At 37.1% G+C, this 24,327-nt stretch overlaps 1 protein-coding gene across 1 annotated transcript in view; it reads right to left on the bottom strand.

Moving 5' to 3' along the window:
* CFAP47 (cilia and flagella associated protein 47) overlaps window positions 1-24,327 on the bottom strand; it is a 545,441-nt gene that overhangs the window by 326,070 nt on the left and 195,044 nt on the right. The window contains exons 31-33 of the mRNA XM_045994745.1: window positions 14,978-15,060; window positions 13,050-13,177; window positions 4,608-4,800 (exon numbers count right to left, since the gene is read on the bottom strand). Of these exons, the coding sequence (XP_045850701.1) occupies window positions 4,608-4,800; window positions 13,050-13,177; window positions 14,978-15,060 (404 nt within the window). The remainder of the gene's footprint in view (window positions 1-4,607; window positions 4,801-13,049; window positions 13,178-14,977; window positions 15,061-24,327) is intronic.

The raw sequence follows: 24,327 nt of genomic DNA, 5'->3' as shown, positions 1-24,327 counted from the left end.
AAATTTTACTATTAGGTGACGGGGTGTAGACCTATTCTTGTTGACTTTGAGGGGGGTTCTCTGCACCATCTGGATTTTGATGCTTGTTCCCTTTGCCATATTAGGAAAATTCTGTCCAATAATACTCTCCAATAGACCTTCTCCCCTCTCTTTCTTCTTCTTCTGGAATCCCAATTATTCTAACATTGTTTCGTCTTATGCTGTCACTTATCTCTCGAATTCTCCCCTGGTGGTCCAGTAGCTGTTTGTCCCTCTTTTGCTCGGCTTCTTTATTCTCTGTCATTTGGTCTTCTATATCACTAATTCTTTCTTCTGCCTCATTTATCCTAGTAGTGAGAGCTTCCATTTTTGATTGCACCTCATTAATAGCTTTATTGATTTCTACTTGGTTAGATTTTAGTTCTTTTATTTCTCCAGAAAGGGCTTTTATATCTCCAGAGACTGTTTCTCTAATATCTTCCATGCCTTTTTCGAGTCCGGCTAGAACATTCAGAATCGTCATTCTGAACTCTTGATCTGACATATTAACAATGTCAGTGTTGATTAGGTCCCTAGCCTTTGGTACTACCTCTTGTTCTTTTGTTTGTGGTGATTTTTCCCGCCTTGTCATTTTGTTCAGATAAGAGGATATGAAGGATCAAATAAAATACTAAAAGGGTGGCAAAGACCCCAGAAAAATGCGCTGTAACCAAATCAGAAGAGACCCCAAATTGTGGGGGGGAGAAAGGGGGTAAAAAGAGGTTCAGAAAAAAAAAGAAAAAAATTTAAAAAATAAAACAAATAAAAAATATAAAAAAGAAAGAAAAAATATATATTTTAGATAAACTAGTCAAAAAACGTTTAAAAAGAAAAGGGTAAATGTTTTAAAAAATTTAGCAGAAGAAGAAAAAAAGAAAGAAAAAAAATTTGAAAGGATAAAAAATTGAATTAACCGCAAGACTAAAGAATCATGTGGAGAAAGCCATGAGTTCCGTGCTTTGCTTTCTCCTCCTCTGGAATTCCGCTGCTGTCTTAGGTATTGAACCTGCTTTCCTTGATAGATGAACTTTGTCCTGGCTGGATACTTTGTTGATCTTCTGGGGGAGGGGCCTGTTGTAGTGACTCTCAAGTGTCTTTGCCCAAGGCGAGGCGGAATTTCACCGCCCTTATCGGGGGCCGGACTAAGTAATCCGCTCGGGTTCGCTTTTGGGAGCTTCTGTTCCCTGAACGCTTTCCGTAGAGTTCTGGAGGACAGGAATGAAAATGGCGGCCTCCCAGTCTCTGGCCCGGAGGAGCCGAGAGCCCGGGGCCCCACTCCACAGTGCACCCCCGGAGGACAGCACCCAATCACTCCCGTATCCCCAGCCTCTAGCTGCGCTCCTAGCTCACCCAGCCCGCGACCAGTTCAAGGTAACCCCGAGCTGAGAGTTCAGTCCTCGGCTCTGTCTCTGTAGCTGGCTTCTCCGTTCTAACACCTGCGAGCTCTGGGACACTCCGACACCCCCGATCCTTCTGTGACCCTGCAGGACCTGGGGCCACGCTGACCCCGCGTGGGCTTCACCCCGGTTTAGCCTCTGGAGCAATGTCCTTCAGTGGAACAAACTTTTAAAAGTCCTGATTTTGTTCTCCGTTGCTCTGCCACTTGTCTTCTCGTCGTTTTAGATTCATTTCTCCACCAGTCCTACCTTTCAGAAAGTGGTTGATTTTCTGTTTCTAGAATTGCTGTTCTTCTTCTCTTCGATCTCCCGTTGGATTTGTAGGTGTTTGCAATGTTTAGATAAGCTATCTAGCTGATCTCCTGCTACGTGTTGTAGTCTCAGCCTGCTATTTCTCCGCCATCTTGACTCCTCCCCCCCCTCACATTTTTACTACTGCCTAGCATTTCTCCAAATTTAGTGTTGAGCCACACAAAACAGATAATCATATTAAAAAATGGGCAGAAGATATGAACAGACACTTCTCCAATGAAGACATACAAATGGCTATCAGACACATGAAAAAATGTTCATCATCACTAGCCATCAGGGAGATTCAAATTAAAACCGCATTGAGATACCACCTGACACCAGTTAGAATGGCCAAAATTAGCAAGACAGGAAACAACGTGTGTTGGAGAGGATGTGGAGAAAGGGGAACCCTCTTACACTGTTGGTGGGAATGCAAGTTAGTGCAGCCACTTTGGAGAACAGTGTGGAGATTCCTGAAGAAATTAAGAATAGAGCTTCCCTATGACCCTGCAATTGCACTACTGGGTATTTACCCCAAAGATACAGATGTAGTGAAAAGAAGGGCCATCTGTACCCCAATGTTTATTGCAGCAATGGCTACGGTCGCCAAACTGTGGAAAGAACCAAGATGCCCTTCAACGGATGAATGGATAAGGAAGATGTGGTCCATATACACAATGGAGTATTATGCCTCCATCAGAAAGGATGAATACCCAATGTTTGTAGCAACATGGACGGGGGGCTGGATCCCAGGACCCTGGGATCCTGACCTGAGCCGAAGGCAGATACTAAACCAATGCAGCCACCAGGTGCCCTGTTGATAAATATTTAATCCTAAACATTAAAGGGATAATTTGGAACTTCTGGAAAAAATATAGAGTTTTTTGTAAATAATGACTATTTTCTGGCTTAATCAAGTTGAAAATTAGACACATGTGAAACAACCAATGCATACAAATGTAGGACCTCAACACTACATTAGTTTTAAGAATAGAATTAAAAGGTCAGTACAATTTCTCAATTGTATACTGAATGTTGTTTACTTTAACAAACTATCCCATGATAAATCAAATCAGGCGCACCTTTAGACAGTACATAAAAAATAGATGTTGTCAAATATAATTTATTACTCTACTCCACTAAAAAAAAAAATAGACTAAAAACAGTATTTTCCATTCATAAGAGTTACAGTTGTTACTTCATGAAAAAAAATGTTGAAATAAGTATCAGTTAAATAATAGATATTATTTTGTAGAGCAAAGCTCCTTTGAACCGACAGTTCAAAATGCTCCAATTTCAGGATTTTGTTAAAACTGCAGTCAAATGAAAGTATTATTCCTCTCAGAAATTAAACTTTATGTTACAAAAATGGTCTGTTGCTGTTCTCAAAATCACCAGGTGATTATAGGATGAGAAATTTCCATTAGCAATCAAATGCAGCAATTGAAGAAAAGGGTCCAAAAGAATAACAGAGAAGATACTTTATCATAGGCATGATCTACTGAAGAAGCAGCTGTCTCTAAGGTATAAAAAAAGGTTCATCAGTGAAAAACATTAACTGTTGTATTAATGATAGAGGGCTTAAGCACACACAATATGAAGAGCTAGCAGGAACGAGAGTGTAAATGTAAAAGGGCAATCGTACCTCCTAGCAAGCCCTAAAAAGGCCCCCTACTTACATGAAACAGGTGTTCATTTATTACATGGAAAATGTTTGTTTTTGGTTTTTTTTTGACATTCACCACTCTTTGGACAAATCACCACATGTTATGAAATTTCAAACACAGGACAGATAACTTTCTTATTCTTGTTTTTGTTTTTGTTTGTTTGCTTTTTAAATAAATAAATAAATAAATAAATAAAATATTTTTGAAAGGGCCAAATACAGTTTTATAAAATATGAATCTTATTCAATTGCAGATTCAAGTCAAATTATTTTGACATTATCAGCACATCAATTGAAGGTACTAAAATATTCTATGCTTACTGCTGCCAAATACCAATCTATCAATATAACTGTTTCAATCTTGAGGTCACTATGTTTGTTGAAGTAATGCCTTTAAGTTAAAACAACCATAATTCATAGTGTCATTTTAAAATCACACTCTTAAATCTTCTTCTTATTTCTAAAGTTTAGATTAAACTCTGAGGGTGCAGTATAAAAAATAAATATAATAAATTAAACACAACCCTTTCTGAACAGAGGAGGTATGTATGTACTTGGAAGAGGGGGCCCGAATTGAAGCCACAGAAACAACCAGCATGCACAGTGCCATCCATCTCACTACAATTAGTGGTTATGACAGAGGGGAAAAATACACTACACTAGCAAAGTAGAATTTTAAAAAAACAAAAACTGAAGGCTCGTAGGGTGAAAATTTATACAGCCTCATTTCACAAGGACAGAACCAGGAGTGGCCACCTGAACACTGAAGGTCTCTTTATGAACACCCATTTGCCTCAGTATTTGGACCTAATATGACCAACCTCCCCCCAAATTCATGAAGCATTACTGCAGTTAGTGATTTCCAACATGACTGTCACAATGACATATAAGATGTTTTCTAGTTAAATTTCACTTGATATCAACTAAGTACACACATAAAATTTGAGCATGTCACCTAAAATTTAGTACTTTATAGAGCTGAAAATATCAGCAATGATATTAAGCATGTCTTCTGGAGAGCATCTCTTCATAATTTTTATCACTTATTTTTCAAAATACATTAAAGAAGCAACTTTTATTATTTCCATTTTACATGTAAGGTAACTGATCTCGAAGATGTTAAGAGATTCTTTTTTGCAGAAAACAGTCTGGTCTAGAATCCATGGATTCTGGGTCTAATTCTACATTGTCACACGAAAATTAGCAATAATTTATTTAAAGAAAAAAATTCTCACCATGGTGACAGTTTTTCCATATAATATGTCGGGCATTCTCATAATTTGTGTTCATCCAACTAAGCAGAATCCTTTCGGGATTAGAATATATGTTGCTGGATAAAAAACAAGGATTGACTTTTGGTGAATTCTGCACATGCATGGGGGGCAGGTTGTTGCTGCAATGTGGTACAACCCGGGATAGTACCAGAACCTAAAATTGGGAAAAAGAGGGAACCTTCATTAGACCTGAATATTAAAATTAAAAAATTAATATTGGAAGAGTTAAAAAAAGGAAGACATCAGTATTTTCTGGTCAACTGCATCCATACAAGAGTAAAAGAATTCAGAAGATGCCCTACAATAAAGATAAAAGTCAGAGTACAGGCAATAACAACTCGCCTATCCAAATCTCAGCTATGTTTGAAATCCTCGTGGACGTAGGCCAGCAAGCACATAATGCATATGTACATATTATAAGATACAACCTGTGATGTCTCAAAGTCTGCAAGCAAACTTTCTCCTACTTGATTTAAGTACCATTTAGAGGAGAAAGAGGCCCGTAGAGAATCCTGTGGTAACCACGCCACTGGATATCAAGGCAATATGACTTTTAAACATAAACTGAATTCTATTTAAGAGGTAAGAAGGTCTATATCTATTCCTTAATTCAATTATTATGTACTGAGTGCATGATACAAAACTAGTTACTGTGCTTGGAAATAGCAACATGACAGTGAAACGATACAATCCCTAGCTAAAGTATATTTAGAAAGATATTTAATCCAAAATGGTTGAATTTCAACCATTTAAATATTTAAAAAGGTAAAGTGTAAAAGGCAGAACAACAATTTAAAACATGCTACCAAAGTTCACTCCTTTTCAAAGTTTCCAAGAACAAGGTTATACCATACTTGTTTGTCAGTGTTTCTGTTTAAAATTCAAGCTGTTATTCTACCAGGAAATAGCTCTCATATTTTTGGATGGTGTTTAAAGAAAATAATATTTTAAAAGTAATGACTGGTCTCATAATGAATAAATGGAACAGCAATGGAAAAAATGTCATGTCCTTCCCCCAAAAAAACATGAATAAGATATATTCATATTTCACCTCATCATAACATGAGGTGGAATTTTAATTTTACTAATCTGTTGCAATTTCACAGAATGTTCTAAACTATGTGTAAGTTATTCTAGTAAATCTTAACTCAAAATGTATGCCAAAAAGGCACAATTAATTTAAGTAGGAATTAGAAAAAGTCAGATCAGATTTAACTTTTAGAAGGTTACCTTTCCTTTGAGCAGATTAAGTAGAAGAATATAACAAGTAGTGCTCAAGCATACCATAAAAGTTCATTACCCTAACAAAATGTCTTGCAGTCATTTAAGTCTAAATACTATCAAGATCATAAATTTGTTGTAAACAATATAATTTAAGTTCATAAAGTAAGAATTTTTAAAAAGGAAAATAGAGGAAGAAAATATAAAAAGAAGTATTCAAGCTTGTTCATCAACAGGCCCTATCAAAGAGGACCACCTACAAGTCAACTGGGGGTGAAGACAGAAACATCAGTTAAGACAGGAGGTAGAGGGCACGTGGGTGGCTCAGTCAGTTAAGCAGTTGCCTTCCACTTGGGTCATGAACCTGGGGTCCTGGGGTCAAGTCCCACATCGGGCTTCCTGCTCAGCAGGGGGTCTGCATCTCCCTTTGACCTTTCCCCTGCTCATGATCTCTTACGTGCTTGCTCTCGTGCTCACTCACTCTCTCTCAAAATAAATAAATTTTCAAAATCTTAAAAAAAAAAAAGACAGGAGGTAGAGACAAAGCTCCAAGAAGAGACTGAATCTATAGGGGAGTTTCCTGGTGGTAGAAGGCACAGCAGCAATCTGACCTCACCTCTAAGGTATGGCACATATCATCCAAGGGGGTCACTATAGGGTTTCCAGGAAACCCAAGATGCACCTCCTACTGATTTAAATAAAGATAAAGCCCTGCAAGCCCAGAGACCTCTTTCCCTTGACTTCTCACTCCTACTACCTATAGGAGCTCCTGGCTCCTTATTCATCTCTTATCAGATCTCCTTCCTTCTCAGCCTATACACTAGTTTTTTCAGAAGACCCATCATCACTACTCCAAAGAGCAAAGGAATGACATCCTAGATGAGAATGCTGCACTGTCCTACAATGTAACCATCTATACTCACTTTTCCTCCTTCTCTACAGCCACAGTGGGTAAGCTATCCCTTCTCTTGTACTAGATACCAAAACTACTCATCATCTTTGGGACAGTCCTGCACCAGTTGCCTTTTTTAGTTTTTGGATCTTTAACCCCTCCCTTCTCAACAATATCAAAACATGATCACTTATACTCAGCTTTTAGAGAGCTCTCCCAAACTTGGATTCCCCCTGATTCTTTTACCTGTTCCCTCCACCAGTTTAATCCATGAAAGAGTTTTCTAACCCACTGTCCCCACTTTCATTCCTTTCGCTCATCAAACCAAAGCCCACCTAATAACCTTCCACCAATTCATCACACCCTTACACCCTGAAAGTGCCTTTGGCATCTTTGTTGTCCAATACAACAGGGAATTTTTAATCATTACCTTATACCACCTCCCAATTTCATCTGATAACACATCATCCCTCAGAGGCTTTCTTCCCTCCTTGTTCATGGTACCATAAAGTGTTACTGCTATCTTTTTGCCTATTTCGAGCTCGTTTGCAGGATTCTCTTCCCTTACCTATTTAAATGCTGGGTTTCTAGGACACTGGGTTTCTAACCTATGCCATCTTTTCTTTCCTTTTTTTTTTTTAAGATTTTATTTATTTATTTGACACAGAGAGAGACAGCAAGAGAGGGAACACAAGCAAGGGGAGTGGGAGAGGGAGAAGCAGGCTTCACGCTGAGCAGGGAGCCGCATGTGTGGCTCAATCCCAGGAACCTGAGATCATGACTTGAGCCAAAGGAAGACGTTTAACGACTGAGCCACCCAGGTGCCCTGATGCAATCTTTTCTTTGAACTTTTTAGGTGTGTTTATCCCAATTTTATCTCCCAGAGACCACGAAATATGCATGAAGAAACCACAAAAACCACTAATTGTTGTAATTAAAAAATAAAGATTCAACATAATATTTAGAACATTATGTTAGTAGTAGTAATGATAATAATTATAGCTTCATATCAGTAAGATGAATGACAGTTACTGTCTTTATCAAGTTATGTACATTTACCTAGATGATGAATGTATTGAGTTCTACATCACTTTATATATTCAGTAATTTCTTATTCTGTATTTCCACTAATTGAGAAAAGCTTACCTCATATTTACAGGATAACAGAATAGATGCTCAGTTTGATCATTATGGATAATCAGGCCCAACACAAAGCCAGAAATTACAGAGATTTTTATTAAAATCTACTTCATCTACTTTCAAATACCAACCAAATACTAAGCTGCTTGATGAGCCAATCACACTCAAAAACCAAAGGTAAAAACACTCAACTTGGGAAATAGCATTAAAGATAATAGTACTCTACTCTTCAGTGGCATTCATCTTTGGGAAAAGTTTCTTTGGCTTCCCTTGTGAGGAGCTCAAAAACTTATACAGTGTCTTTATGCAAATTAGAAAGTGGTACACTCTCTGAGAAACTATTATCCTGATGGTACCCTTATTAAAGTAAAAGCCCCCCTGCAACTAATTTGTTGAGACACAGCTTCCAAAAGTGTCTATAGTCTTAGTGAGTAGCACGTAGGCTAGATTTCAGCTTCCAATCATCAACTCAGCTGTGTAGAAACTACATGATCATATTCAGTTTTTCTGTCTATTCATCAATTCAAAACATTTTTTTCCCAACAAATCTTGGGAAAAAGCCAAACTTCTGATGCCTTAGTGTTTTGTACCACATTAAAAATCATGATATTCAAATCCTATAGGTATATGTCCAAGACAGAAAACATTACCTGATGGATATTTGAGCTAGCCACTTAAAATAAAAATGATAAATACGGAAAAACATTAGTGGTAGGAACATACTATTTTAAATCTCACTCCTGGTGGAAAAATGCATGTGAGACTGACCTTCTCTTCATAACCAGCACATCTCAAAATTGGAAATAAAGATCCTGAACTTACAGAGATCACAACACAATTAGGTAACTCAGTAGCCTTATTTTGACAGTATTTATATTTTTTTCCATTTAACAATAAATTCACAACAGAAGCATATTTTTAATCATCTACATTTCCCTATGAATAAGGGTTCACCCTTTCTTTTGACCAATGACTAACTGTCTATCAATATCTACAACCAACTGATTTTCTCCAGGCTACATTACAAATTAATCTTTAATTAATGACAAAGAATTATTCCTCCAAGAGCATGGGCTTTCATTGATAAAGAGAATTAAACGTCATCATATATTTCTTTCCTTCACATAGACTTATCACACATATGCAAATGTGTTCATACATTCCTTTAGATCCAACCAAAGCATGCAATATTTGTTAACACTTGTGGAATAACTGTTTGCACATTGCATACCACTGCCATTAGGGGACATCCTGCAAAGCCATTTAATAAAAGAATTTCACAAAGTTTACCTTCTTTCCAATCATGTTTTATTGAAGCTCATTTTAAATATTCCTTACAGTGGCACTTCGGGGGCACAGTCGGTCAAGCATCCGACTCTTGCTTTCGGCTCAGATTGTGATCTCAGGGTTGTGAAATCAAGCCATGTGTTGGGCCCCACACTCAGTGCAGAGTTTTCTTGAGTTTTGCCTCTCCCTCTACCCCTCCACCCCAGTCTCTCTCTCTCCCTAAAATAAATAAATAAATCTTTAAAAACAAATAAATAAATAAGTATTCCTCACAAATATGATACCTTGTCCTATCTTTACTTGTCTTCCACAGAGGCATGAAATTCTAAAGTAATGCCCTCAGTAGAACTGGTGTCTTGGCTACCTTTAGCAGCAAATACTCCACAATTTTATAACAGTGAGATTTTGAATTGGCTTGAGGAAAAATATATTTAATTAACCAGAAAGATCACTGCTCTTCATTTAAAAATATCAAAATATTTGACACAATCGTGCCACTATTAAAAAAAAAACAAACCTTATAACAGACAGTACACTGCGAACAAATGAATAAACTGTTTATCTAAATTTATTATTCAGATATTTATTATTGATCATCTTTTTCTTCCCTAGATTCATCAGTAAAAATATCACATTTCCCTCTTTCATTACATACAGATTCATGTTTTATATCCACATGAAAGCCCTCTTTATATTTACATTTAAAACAGCATTCCGAATTTAAGTGTTTCTGTTATTGTTTTTCATCTCTCTTGTGCTTTAATGACCCATTTTTTAGCCATCAATACATTTTTGTGAATTGGGAATATAATGCAAGAAAATAGCAACAATTAAACATGAAATTTAACAGGCAAAAATACCCACATGACACAAAAGCAAATTGGGTGAGACAGGTTGTATCCTTTATCCAAACTATTAGCCAAGAAGAACTGACAAAGGCAGTCCTGAGGGCACACATGACCTCTAGCAAGGAGAAAAAGAAAACCTAAAGGCATTTGTGTGAAAATCACCATATTCTTTCCAACCTGTGAAACTCATCTCAACATTGCTTGCTTTCACAAGAGAAATTGCCAATATGGTTCTGATTTAATAGAGCTCCTGGAGCCACCCATGCTTTAGACGCAATACATGAAGAAATACAGCTCTGCAGATGACCTAACTGGGCCACCTTATGTATTCCTATGACTTTATCACGGAATCAGTGAAGAATCCCACACGTGCTGCCACTCAGATCTCTTTCCTGACTGAAGGATACATCCACCCGGTAATGACACAGGGCACCATTATACAGCACAACCAAAATTAATTTATTATGCCTTCTTACCCTATCTCACCCTCCACTCCCAACAAAATCCTATTATTATCGCTTGTCTTGTTATTTCAGGGACTAGGATCAAATTCCATTCAGTCACCCCAGCAGGACCCACTGTCATCTTTTACCTCTTTATCTCCTTCACCCACTGAGATCTAGTTATTCGCCAAGTCGTTCTGAATTCTATTCCTAATATTTAGGAAAGCAGTCCCTTTCTCATCTTTCCCACTACCACCAGTATTCCTAGCACCAGGCACTACCTTTCCAAACAGATGCCACATCGTACCAGAGTGATTTCTCTAGGATGCAAAGCTGGTATGTCAGCCTCATGTTTAAAATCCTTCAGGAGATCTGTACTGACCCTGGGCCAAAGTCCATAAAATCCAGATTCCTTGGTTTGGCTTATGAAGTCAACCATGCTCTAATTTATGACTGGGATCACAGTTCACACCTCCTACCCCCCAGTCATAGTGTGCTTCTTCCTTAGAACATACCATGTTGTATCTAATCTCAGGCATTTCCACATTGAATTCCCTTTGTCTTGCTCCCCAATAAAACTCATCTACCACCTCTTTCTCCCAAATTATACTCTTTCTTTCCCTCTCTAACCTATGCTCCACTGCTTTACCTTGCCTGGAAAACTCCTACTTATTTCTCAGGGTCAGGCTGAATTGATTTACTTCCTGGAAACCTTCTCCAAGGCACAGAAAAGGTAGGCTCCTCTCTATGTGCATTCACTAGTTTTTTGGGCTTACCTTAACACAGAATTGGTTATAAGTCTTGTAATTAGATATGAGTAATTACTTATATACTCCAGGACACAAAATCCTGGAAGAGAAAGACTATATCAAGTTTACTCTTAAACCCCAGAGCCTACTACAGTGTCTGCACCATAATAGTTGTTAAGTAAATTTACTCAACCAGTATTTGTGGAGCATATACTATGTAGCTGACCACTATCAAATTCTGAGTTTCCAAGTAATATTTGATTTTTAAATTCATAGACTTCTAGGATGGGAAAGAGAGATCAGATGACATAAACATATCCATCAATGAATGCATGAATGAAGAAATGAATGAGTGAGTGAATAAAGCCCACAAACCGAAATTAGGACTACTTTGTCCATTAAGAAAGGCACTTGCTGCCCTTTGTTTTAGAGTTGCTCTTCCCTATCAGTGGGCAAAATCATAGATGATACAGCTTGGAGTTAAGAAACAAAGTAGAAAATGTCTTTTCCCAAATCCAAGTTTGACTGAGAGTCATTAATACCCTCATACATTCTTCAGGGAATAATTCAAGAAAAAGCAGGTTTTCTCCTCCCTTGACATCTGGCTAAAAAAAAAAAGGCAGGGCAGGCTGATGGAAGAAGAGGAAAGAATGAGTAAGTAGGAATTAAGCAGTAGAGAGAACTCTCTAGAGGGTAGGATGGGTAGCTGGCTGCAGTGGAGGATACAGGCTACCAGACAGCAGGAAGGGGTCCTTGGGCTTCTGGGCCCCAGCAGAGATCAAGGAAGAGATAAGCTTTAGCTACATTGGGTGGTTTTATATAGCTAAAATCAGGTGATCTGGGGAGACAGTATGCACGCCTGTGGAACTTTGTTTCTTCATGTCTAAACTGGAGATTACTGCTTGCGAAGATTAAATAAGCTCACATCTAAAAAGCCTTTACCGGCAAAGAGTCGGACATAAACTACACACTGTTTAGTCACCAATTTTGTCCTTTCTTTTCAGTGACTAATTGTTACTTTTCTTTAACTTCTCCCTCATTTTAACTCTGTTGTCCCACAGCTCACTCTACCTGTGTTTTCAATGTGTGAAAACAGAGCAAAAGCCTCCACTGGTCTTAGTGGGGAGGATCTGTACTGCCACATTTAGAACCCTAGGGAATCATTCTCAGTACTGAAACCAGCACCTGTTTGTGCAATAAAGGGGCAGGATGTGAAGGCATAATTTTATGCTGTGTTAATCTACCCACATACGTAATTTGGCATGGAGTAAACTGGAGAGTTTCATCAAAACTTGGTCTCGCCTACTGGTATATGATTCCTAGTGAATATCTCTTCAGAATGACATGTGTAGCAAGAGTTTAGTATGTAGTACAGGTAGAAACCATAATTTTCACTATCACCCATTCTTTAATCCTTCCTTTTAGTACCAGAATACAGCTGGTAGCTACTTATTTTAGGCACTACATTTCTCAACATCCCCTGCAGTGAGGTAGGACCATAGGACTAAACTCTGCCCAAAGGAAATGATGCATTTTTTTAGGTGACACCCTTAAACAGTTTTTACTTTTCCTCCACTACTCCTTCCTTGTTCTGAGAGATGAACGCAGAGACAAAAGACCAGGACTGAGGGTGGAAGACATACTCTGCTGTCTCTAAACCACTTACTTCTCAACAGTTCCATGAGAAAGATAAAAACTCTATCTTGTTTGAGCCACTGTATTTTTTATTTCTTTAATCAGCAGAACCATCTATACCTTAACTAATACACGATTCAGCTAAATCAACTGAAACAACCAGCAGTGAACAAGAGTGGAAAAGTTACCTTGTATATCTGAAGGAATACATCTGTCCATGCCCGTTTACTCCAGGCTTCAAACTGAGTCATGTCTATAACAACAGAGGGCTTTTCCTTAGGTAAACAGGAACACACAGGCAAGGTAGTAGTGGAAGGATTTAACAAAAATTTAAAAAAAAAAAGAATTTAATAAATAAAATATCACAACATTAATTAAAATGCAAGACAAATATAAATTCCAAGTTTTAACTACTTTGCATATAAGGTGTTTTTTTTTTTATTCTTACAAACTTTTGCATGCCCTATTTATACATTCACCAAGATCTCTAATTCCCCATGTGCAAGTAATAGAAACTATCAACAGAAGTAACTTCCTAGAATACACAGCCCCTTACTGGGGTCAAAGATTTATCAATTCAATGACCCCACTAGCTTATTCTGTGGCAGAAGGAGCAGAATGAGATGCAAAGTTATTCTGAACTCTGAGTCCCAAAAAGAAACACATTCTTTGGATAAGCCACTGGAACTCAGTAGAGTGTCAAGACAGGCCCCAGTGGGCCCCTGTGTGGCTCAGTTGGTTGAGCTTCAAGAGTCATGACCCTGGAGTGGTGGGGTCAATGCCCATGTCAGGCACCACACTTAGCAGGGAGTCTATCTGAGATTCTCTTCCTCCCTCTGCCCCTCCCCCAACTCTTACACACACTCCCTCCCCCACCCTCTCAAATACATAAATCTAAAAAAAAAAAAAAAAAGGACAAGCTTGTGGTTCTCCTGTTTACATCATGTGGTGAGTATAGTAACAGAGCCATGACTAAATTAGAGCTGCCTCAAAGCCTGAAGGTTTCTGGAAGCAATTCCCCTTCTCAAGAGGTTTCCATAAAATGAACTGTATACTTTGAAAAAAACTATACATATCTTGCTAATTTCTGCCTATTCTCCCCTTTAAATAAAGAAGGGATGTGGCAAGTGGTGGGAAAATTAAACTAATATTTTCGTTGGAAGATACATAGTCTAAAAATTTACTTTAAGAAAACGTTTACATAAGTACAAACAAGCCCTCATTTCCAGATTCCATAAAAGAAGCAATTAACTATATATTTAAGAAAGCCATGTAATAATTTCTATATAGCATTGGGGCCAAGGGCAGGCTGCCCCAAGATGCATCACTTTGGCACAAAGGGAGTTGGTTGAAGGGGTTTGGGACAGGTCCCCCCAAAACATGACACTTTGGCATGTGGACTATTTTCAGGTGAAGGCAACTGAGACCCTCTGGGCTTAAGAGAAACTTTTGCCCCTCCCTTAACTCAGAGAAGAATCTAAAATAGTGGGGGGTAGGGAGAATGGGTCTTTCCCAGAATAAGCTTTATTAGCAGAGATAATATTTTATTTGAGTGGCTCATCTGTATAGCAGGACAAACATCTAATTACCAAACACCTGCTCTTCGTAGTACCCTGTGAGGTACATTCCTTCCCTTTGAAGTCCTAGACTCCTCCTACCCCTTCTCCTTAGTTCAGAATGACATAAATACGTCATTTTGCCTGTCTTTGGAATTTCCAGGTCTGTGTTGATTCCCCTTGCATAAGCTATTAAATTTGATTTTCTCCTGTTAATCAGTCTCATGTCAATTTGATTCTTAGTCTAGCTGGAAGGACCTTGAAGAGGACAGGATATTCTTGCTCCCTGACAACTGGAACTCCACAAAGATTTTTAGACAGATATAAAAATGTGTGTGAATGACCGTGTGTGTATATATATAAAAATATCTACATATATGTGTATATATACATTTAAATATTTATACACACACACATAAATAAGCTGTCCAGAGAGGCATAATCCATAGGACATTTCATAAATAAAATATCAAGATTTTATAATGAAATTTTCTAACAAACACCAAAGATCAGTCAATTCAATAACTGTGTAATTGTTCCCTAGAAATTGTAATTCCTTACTGTAATTTCAATCCACTTTTTATAATCTTCTGGTTCAAGCAGAAATTCTGGCAGTACATGAGAAATACATGCTCCTTGAGCACTAAAATCAAAAAAGAAAAATCCAAATTATTATACTATAATACTCCCAGTTTGGGTATCACCTGAATTTGAACTTCAGTTATTTCAATATCACAGTTTATATATGTATTGAATTTTATTTTTTAAATTTAAAATTTATACAATTAGCTTTAACACTTCCCTTAAAAATGAATGTGTATATGATGTTTCCTTTAGAGAATAAATAATGAGAAAGAACTTACTAAATGCCTACAATCAGCCACATTTATCTTCATATGATAACAGAATATAGAGTTATATGACTTTGCTAACCATTTTGTTGTTGTATAACATTAAAAAATTGAAAACTATCTGGAAAAACTTTGAATACAATAAGCCATCTAACAGATCATTAGTCACCCAATGCTCAGTGAATGCCTATCACAACACACAGCTGACTATGGAAAACCCCCAATATAACATAATCCATCACCTATTTCTGTAAGAATATCTAAAAATTCTGGCATCGATGATAATATAAACTTGTAGTAGTATATCTGATGCAGCACATATCTATTTGTTATTTTATACATTTAAAAGCATGTATATTCATATGTATATAATCTATCACATTCAAGATTATATTTTTTGTTGTCATATTTCTTGAACGATTTTTTAAAGATACATTTGAGAGGGAGAGAGAGTGAGCGGGGGATAAGAGTCAAGAGACGAAGAGGAAGACAGTCTTAAGCAGGCTCCATGCTGAGTGTAGAGCCTGATGCAGGACTCTGATCTCACAACACTGAGATCATGACCTGAGTTGAAATCAAGAATCACTTGCTCAACTGACTAAGCCACTCAGGTACTCCTTGAAATGTTTTTATTCAAAGTCTTCATATGCACATCTATCACCACCAGAACAACTTTCATACAGTTTAACAGTTTTGGCAGGAGTGTGTCCTAGCAGAGATTTAAACATTTAGGTTGAACTCATTCAGTGAGCTTAGAATGCCACTCACCATAAGCATTTATCAGAGAATATCCTATCTATTCCTCAACTCTGTAGACATTTTGCAATTCTATCCCTACTGAAATGGGAGAAAAAGAAAAGTCAGAAAGGAGCCTCAACATAATTCTGAAAGCTCAAACCTTGAATGTAGCATAAGGAATGAGAAAAAAGATATAAGGAAGGGAACCCTTGTGGGGGTAGAAGCAGAGAGCAGAGAACTAGAATTGTTAAGTTTCACTTGACCATGGGCCAGTGGAAGCTGGTGTAAGAAATCATGCTGCATACATAAAGCTCCTTTGTTTGACAGTTAAATATCATCCGTTCTCTTTGATTTTCATGTATTTCCCATCTGGATCTACATTACTCCTATGAATCTTCACTAAACTGGAATTCTTATAGATTTAAATAATATCTAATTTTAATGGAACACTACACCTTTAGAGGAGTAACTGAACCTAAAGCATTTATGAGAACTCAAATGAGATGATGGTCGTAGAGGTAAAACAAAGACAGAAAGCTCAGAGACATATATAGAAACTGGAATACTTCCTTGCATCCAAAGCAAATATGGGATTTCAGAAGGAAATAATCACTTCTATTAAATGGTACTGAAAGCCTAAGAAAAATTATCAGGGAAGCATTAAACTGAAAGCTTCTTGAAGAAGGAGACCACATGGCGTTCATTTGAATATTCCATAGTGTCCAGCAGAGAAGAGGCCCTCAGTAAAATGTTGAATGATGAAGAATGAATTTTTTGCATTATTAAAGACAAGAGGCCCCAAATCAAGTGACTTATGCAAAGCTCCATGTCACCAAAGTGAGATTTAACTTCACTATCATTCTGTAGCTCCCAGAAATGGAATCTTAAACCAGTTAATCAGGAATCCCTGAGCAACATTAGTTAGGTAATCTGCCTGACAAACCCCTACCATCCCTCCTAGAGAAAGTAACTTTGCAATAACCAATCTGCTCCTGTGCTGTAAGAGTGAAAACTTTTCCCTCCTTACCATCTAAGTTTTTGCTAGCCCAATAATCAAATTGACATAAATCAGATTAAGAGTGGGGGGAAAAAAAACAACGAGATTTAATTACATACTTTATGGAAGCCTCACAAAGTCATGAAGATTGAGAGGCAGTTAGTTGAGGCTAAGGAGATGGGGGTAGGGGTTTGGGTATTCAAAGGGGAGGAAGACAATTCACAGGAATATGAGAAGAGCAAATGTTTGCTAAACAATCATTTGCCATGCCAGGTAGTTAAGTCTTTCTGATATGAAAAGTTATCTCTGGTAATAGCACTCTTCCTGGTACAAGCCCCTGTGTAAATTCTTGTAGGCAGTTAAGAGAGAGGTTAAAAACTTTTCCTGAGTCTGCTGGGTTTCAGTTGCTTTCAGCTCAAAATAATCCCCATGCCAAAGTGGTACATTTTGGGATAGCATATACTGCTCCCCCTATTGCCAAAGTACAATTTCCTTGTTCTTGCTTCTTTCTGGATATAAAACCTCTTTGGAGCTTCTTTCTATCTGCTAGATTGGATACTGCCCAAGTCTCAAATTGCTGAATAAAACTGATAAGAGAGCTAAAATTCACTCAGGTGAATTTTGTTCTTTCACAGCATTTTACAGACATTGTTATCAAGTGAGGGACAGCAGAATATTCCACCCCAAAATATACCTCTTTGGAACACCAATTATTTTGAGAAACTGCAGGACAGGAGCTCTAAAAACAGAGTAGATGTCACCCTTTTGTAAGGAAAACATACATTTATCAAGGAAATTAACATTAGCAAAGGGGCCAGGAAGAACCCTACTTCCAGGAGGTAACTTTCTCCTGAGAGATTTATCTGTGTGACGGGGTACCTTTGTGTAACAAATATTTCCTCTCACCTTTTCTGAATTACCTTCTCCCTGTCTTGGCCTCTTGTCTCTCTAAAGCCCTAGAGCCCTATCATTTTCCTTAGCTCAGGATGGTATAGAATCCTCATCTTTTGGCTGTCTTTTGAATCTGAAATCTTTGTGGGGGTCACTGTACTTAGATACATAATCAATTTTTTTCCTCCTATATTTTTATTATGGGGTGGAGGGGGGTAGGTCTCACCTAAGAACTAGAAGGGTAGAGGGGAAATTATTTTTCCTCTCCTACATGAGATTTGTTTTCTTTATTTTGAATTTATCTCAAGACCTAACTTCATCAGTCCCTAAGACATTATTTACGATTCTCTTTTGTCAATAGAATTTATGTCTGCTCAGTAGTTTTACAGAGTTGAGTTTCCTAATTGATTTAATTACACTTTTACATGCTAGGTTTTCCATTTGTGTATTTCTTCCAGGTTTTCACAAAGTAGAACAAAATAAAATTAGATGTAATGAGTTATTAAATCCTCAACTTGATCTCCAAAGATTTTAGAATTTCTCATTTATTGCACAAGATCAATATAATTTCACTTGCATAAAAGTCCTTATCCACTGGCATCGAATTCCAATGTCAGAGCTAATAACATTTATGATTACTTTGAATTTAATACATTTGTTTCCATGATGAAACATGCATGTATCTGGGATTAATGACCCAAATTTAATAACCATATTGCCACATTCAAATATTCATGAATATTATCATAGCCAACATATCCTGATAGGCATGTATTTGCTGATAAAAGAACAATAAATTTGAATGGTCTGGCATTAATTCCAAAATCATTCTTCCATACTTGCAAACTCACACCATAAAATTTCAAAACAGAAACCACCCATGTTAATGTCAACATTACTGAGACCTATACCAACAAAAGTGCTACAAGAATAACATGACAATTCCAAGTAATCAATGAATAACATTGAATAATCAATTGTAATTGTAAAGTAATTGTAAAATAAATTGTAAAGTAATTGTAAAGTAATCAATGAATAACATTGAATAATCAATCAATAACATGATCAATTCCAAGTAATCAATTCCAAGTAATCAATCAATTTAATGATGCTATCGCACGAACAACAAAGATTTAAGTGTCTGAAACTTTTTCATCAGTTCACAGTTAATATTTCATTAGATATTAAAACACTACTTTCTTTTGAAATCATAATTATAACTAAAGACTTCTGAAAGAAAAGATATAAACACAACCAACTTTCTAAAATAAAAATGGCATTAGAATGTTTGCCTTATTGAATTAAAGCATTTACTTTAATAAATCAATCATCAAGGATCAAGAGTAGATATGGTAGAATGAAAACAAAACTTATGTGCTTTCTATTTTAAAATTATAAAAACTTTTTAAAAGTTCCTATTTTATCTAATAAAGACATACTTGATAAATATTGGTTTTCTGGCTATTTTATGTCAATAAAACTTTTCTTTCTAATAGAGCAACAGACTTTTAAGATACTCTATTTCAGTGATGATGATATCACAAAAATCAGTTTTCAGTACATCACTAATGGCTATCATATTGAAGAAACTTAAGGAAACATTTTTAGCATATGAAAGCTTTAGATCAGTTTATTACCTTTAAATTCATTATCATCATCATCATATACTGTGTATCATATAATACATACTTTATTATTTTTGACTCTATTATCAACTACCTCTGGGAATTACCATCATCAAGTTTACAGATTTTGAAATTGAAACTTAACCATATAAACTTGGGCAAAGTCACAGGAATACAGAAAAGCTACAATTTAAGCCTGCATCTACCTAATTCAAAAGCCATGTTCTTTTATCAAAATTCAGTGAATTCTTTCAGAATCATTCTTAAACTGCTACTTTAAAATATCTTCATTATTAGGGGCGCCTGGGTGGCTCAGTGGGTTAAAGCCTTTGCCTTCGGCTCGGGTCATGATCTCAGGGTTCTGGGATCGAGCCCCACGTCGGGCTCTCTGCTCAGCAGGGAGCCTGGTTCCTCCTCTCTCTCTGCCTCGCTCTCTGCCTGCCTCTCTGCCTACGTGTGCTCTCTGTCTGTCAAATAAATAAATAAAATCTTTAAAAAAATATCTTCATTATTAGATGCAATTCCCTTAAATAAGATACCATAATGGTCATGCATAAGTTGAAGGGTATAAAGTTTTTAATGATATAGAAATGAAATCACAAATGGAACTAAATTTAAGTATAAAGGAAAACTAAATGATTTCCCAAGTATATTTATTTTTTTTTTTTAAAGATTTTATTTATTTATTTGACAGAGAGAGATCACAAGTAGACAGAGAGGCAGGCAGAGAGAGAGAGAGGGAAGCAGGCTCCCTGCTGAGCAGAGAGCCCGACGCGGGACTCGATCCCAGGACCCTGAGATCATGACCTGAGCCGAAGGCAGCGGCTCAACCCACTGAGCCACCCAGGCGCCCCTGTTTTAGTTTTATTTTTTATATATTTTTTACAGATTTTATTTATTTATTTGACAGAGATAGAGAAAGAGAGAGATCACAAGTAGGAAGAGAGGCAGGCAGAGAAGGGAGGGGAAGCAGGCTCCCTGCTGAGCAAAGAGCCCAATGTAAGGCTCTATCCCAGGACCCTGAGATCATGACCTGAGCTGAAGGCAGAGGCTTTAACCCACTAAGCCAAATTAGATCAAAGGATTTTAGGCAGTGTTTTAATCTGCTCGGTCTGTCATAACAGAGAACCACAGGTTGGGTACGTAATAGAAATTTATTGTCTCATAGTTGTGGAGACAAGAAGCCCAAGAACAAGATGGTGGATAATCTGATTGCTTGTGAGCTCTCATTTCATGGCTTGTAGACAGCTTAGGGTCCCATCTTTATGATATCATTAACTATAATTATATTCTTAAAGGTCTTGTTTCCAAATACAGTTTCACTGGGGTTTAGGGTTTCAACATGTGAACTGGAGGGAGACCCAATTCATTCTATAACAGGCAAAAATGACAAGAAACATTAAGCATATTATTTCAAATACGGGGATAAGAACTTTATTACAAATACCTGTTTTTAAAAGTTTTTAAAACATATGGTATTGTTATGGGCTGAACTGTGTACCCCAAAAAGTCATGTGTTGAAACCCTAATACTTGGTACTTTGGAATGTGACTCTATTTGGAGTTAAGGCCTTTAACGAGGCAATTAAGATAAAATGAGGCCATTAGGATGGGCCCTAAAAAAAAACAAAAAACTGGTGTCCTTATATGAAGATGAAATTTGGATATACAGAGAGACACCAGGGGTGTGTACACTCAGAGGAAAGACCAGGAGAGGACACAAAGAGAAGGTGGCCGTCTGTAAGCCAAGCAGAGAGGCCTCAGAAGAGAACATTTGCTAACACCTTAATCTTGCACTTCCAACCCCCAGAACTGTAGGAAAATAAATTTGTTGTTTAAGCCTTCCAATATGTTACGGTAGCCAGAGCAAATTAATATGGGTATGAAGGAATAAATGCCATAATAATTAGTTATTTTTAAGAATTCATGGGGCATCTGGGTGGCTCAGTGGGTTAAGCCTCTGCCTTCGGTTCAGGACATGATCCCGGGGTCCTGGGATTGAGCCCCACATCAGGCTCTCTGCTCAGCAGGGAGCCTGCTTCCCCCCCCCTCTCTGCCTGCCTCTCTACCTACTTGTGATCTCTGTCAAATAAATAAATAAAATCTTTGTTTAAAAAGTAAGAATTCATAATTAAAATGATCTATAAAGTTCAGTGTATAACTTTCATAGTATATACTCCACTTTTTTCCAACTTGATCCTCTCACCAGTTGCACCTTCTCTCCTGGAATGCAAGTGCTTTACCTTTCCTTCTTTTATCCCTAATTCTTCATATTTCACAACATTTTCTCCATTTCTATATGACTATCCTAAGACCAGTTTCAACATTTTATTCCTTTTGCCACACAAGCTCGGAGAGCAAAGCTCTGCGAAAGACAATGTTAATAAATAAATATTTTAACGAACATTGGCCCCATTCTGTGTTATAAAGGATCTTGTGTGTTAGAGATGCCAGATGAGTGAGATGTGCTTCCTACCCTCAACATGCACACAAACTGAGGGGGTACACTGACTCAAGAATAAGTCAGTGGTATTGAAAAATAATTTACAAAGTTATACACAGCTGTGCTCTTTTCCTTAACTGATATAATCTTTCTCCTTCTCTCAATTAGGCTGGGTACAAAGAGGGAGAAAACATGGACTTGAATATTCACATATTTTCAAGTCCTCTAACTTCAACAGTCTCCTTATAGTAACTATGTTTTTTGGGATAAGCAATTGAAATTTCAGACCTCCCCATGCCTCCACACAACGACATCAGGGAAGAGGCAGATTTACTGTGTAGTAAATGATGCTTCAACTTCAGATTTCATCACTTTTATGAGTCTCTTCTAAAGCTATGTTTCTAAAAGTTTGTATTTTTAATTTGATATTATTTTATAAAGGAGGAATCTCCAAATTGTGTAAGGCCTCTCAGATCAACCCTACATTTAAGCTTATGTGAAGTAGGTGAGAGGAACTCTTGTACCTCTAAAAGCAAGTTTGTGATTACTTTTCTGGATCGTCAGTCCCTTTGGCAATACCCCGTATCAATGCCTAGAGTCAAGATGCCATGTGGGCAACTGCTGCTGGGGTCTGAGATGAGGATCTTGTATTTCTACTCCTACCTGATCGAGGACCAAGAGCTCCCTCCTAACTGACTCAGCCACAGTCTAGTCCTTATATATTTGTCATTCATACTATGGCATCAGAGCCACCCTATCCTATCCTTCTGCCTCTTCAGTGGAATCCCTCTCATTTTATCCACCTCCATAACAGGCTGCCAAGGTCTTAACTCAGTCCCCTTCAGGGACTTAGAAACTTCTAGATCCCTTAAAAATCACAAGAAACACAAGACAGTTTTGATCATTCATGGGGTAGAGCCTAAGAAATGAAGACAGAATAATTTGCTCAGTTCCATGTCTAAATTTATTTAAGTTTTTATTTAAATTTGAGTTAGTTAACATACAGTGTAATAAAAGTTTCAGGGGAACAAGACAGTGATTCAACACTTCCATACAACATGGGGTGCCCATTGCAACAAGTGCACTCCTTAATCCCCATCACCTATATAACCAATCTCCCAACCAAACCCATCTGGTAATCATGTTTGTTCACTATAGTTAAGAGACTGTTTTTTGGTTTGCCTCTTTTTTTCCCTTTGCTCATTTGTTTCATTTCTTAAATTCCACATATGAGTGAAATCATTGGTATTTGTCTTTCTTTGACTTATTTCACTTAGCATTATACTCATGAGCTAGACCCATGTCACTGCAAAGGGCCAGATTTCCTTTTTACAGCTGGGTAATATTTCATTGAGACAGAGAGTGAGAGAGAGAGAGAGAGAGAGTGTGTGTGTGTATACCACTTATATATCAATTCATCAACTGAAGGACACTTGGGCTATTTCCATAATTTGGTAATTGTAAATAATGCAGCTATAAATAGCAGGGTCATGCATACTTCTGAATTAGTATTTTTATATTCTTTGGGAAAATACCTAGTAGTGTGATTGCTGAATTATAGGGTAGTTAGTTCTATTTTTAACTTTTTGAAGAACTGCATGTTTTTTAGAGTGACTGTATGAGTTTGCATTCCCCAAAACAGTGTTAAGTGGGTTCTCCTTTCTCCACAACCTCAGCAATACCTGTTGTATCTTGTGTTATTTTAGCCATTCTGCCAGGTGTGAGGTGATACCTCATTGTAGTTTTGATTTGTTTCCTTGATTATCAGAGATTTTGAAGACTTTTTCATGGGTTTATTGGCCATCTATATGTTTTCTTTGGAAAAATGTCTATTCATGACTTCTGCCATTTTTTCATTGAATTAATCATTTTGGGGGTGTTGAGTTGGGTAAGTTCTTTATATATTTTGGATATTTACTTTTATAAGATAGGCCATTTGAAAATATTTTCTACCATGCAACAGGTTTTATTTTAGTCTTGTTGATTGTTTCCTTAGCAGTGCAGGAGATTTCTATTTTGATGTAGTCCCAATAGTTTATTTTTGTTTTTATTCCCCTTGCTTCCGGAGACATATCTAGAAAGAAATTGCTATACCTGATATCAAAGAGGTAACTGCCTATGTTCTCTTATAGGATTTTTATGCTTTCAGGTCACACATTTATGTCTATAATCCATTTTGAATTTATTTTTCTGACTTGTGTAAGAAACTGGTCTAGATTCTCTCGTTTGCATGTTGCTGTCCAGTTCTCCCAACATTTGTTGAAGAAATAGTATTTTTTCCATTAGATATTCTTTTCTGTTTTTTTCAAAGATTGGCCATATAATTGTGGGCTTATTTCTGCATTTTTTATTTTGTCCATTGATGG

This window comes from Meles meles, chromosome X (genome assembly GCF_922984935.1).
Source record: "Meles meles chromosome X, mMelMel3.1 paternal haplotype, whole genome shotgun sequence".
Classification (NCBI taxonomy): Eukaryota; Metazoa; Chordata; class Mammalia; order Carnivora; family Mustelidae; genus Meles; species Meles meles.
The sequence above is the reverse complement of the archived record's forward strand: the minus strand, read 5'-3'. Positions and strand labels throughout refer to the sequence as shown.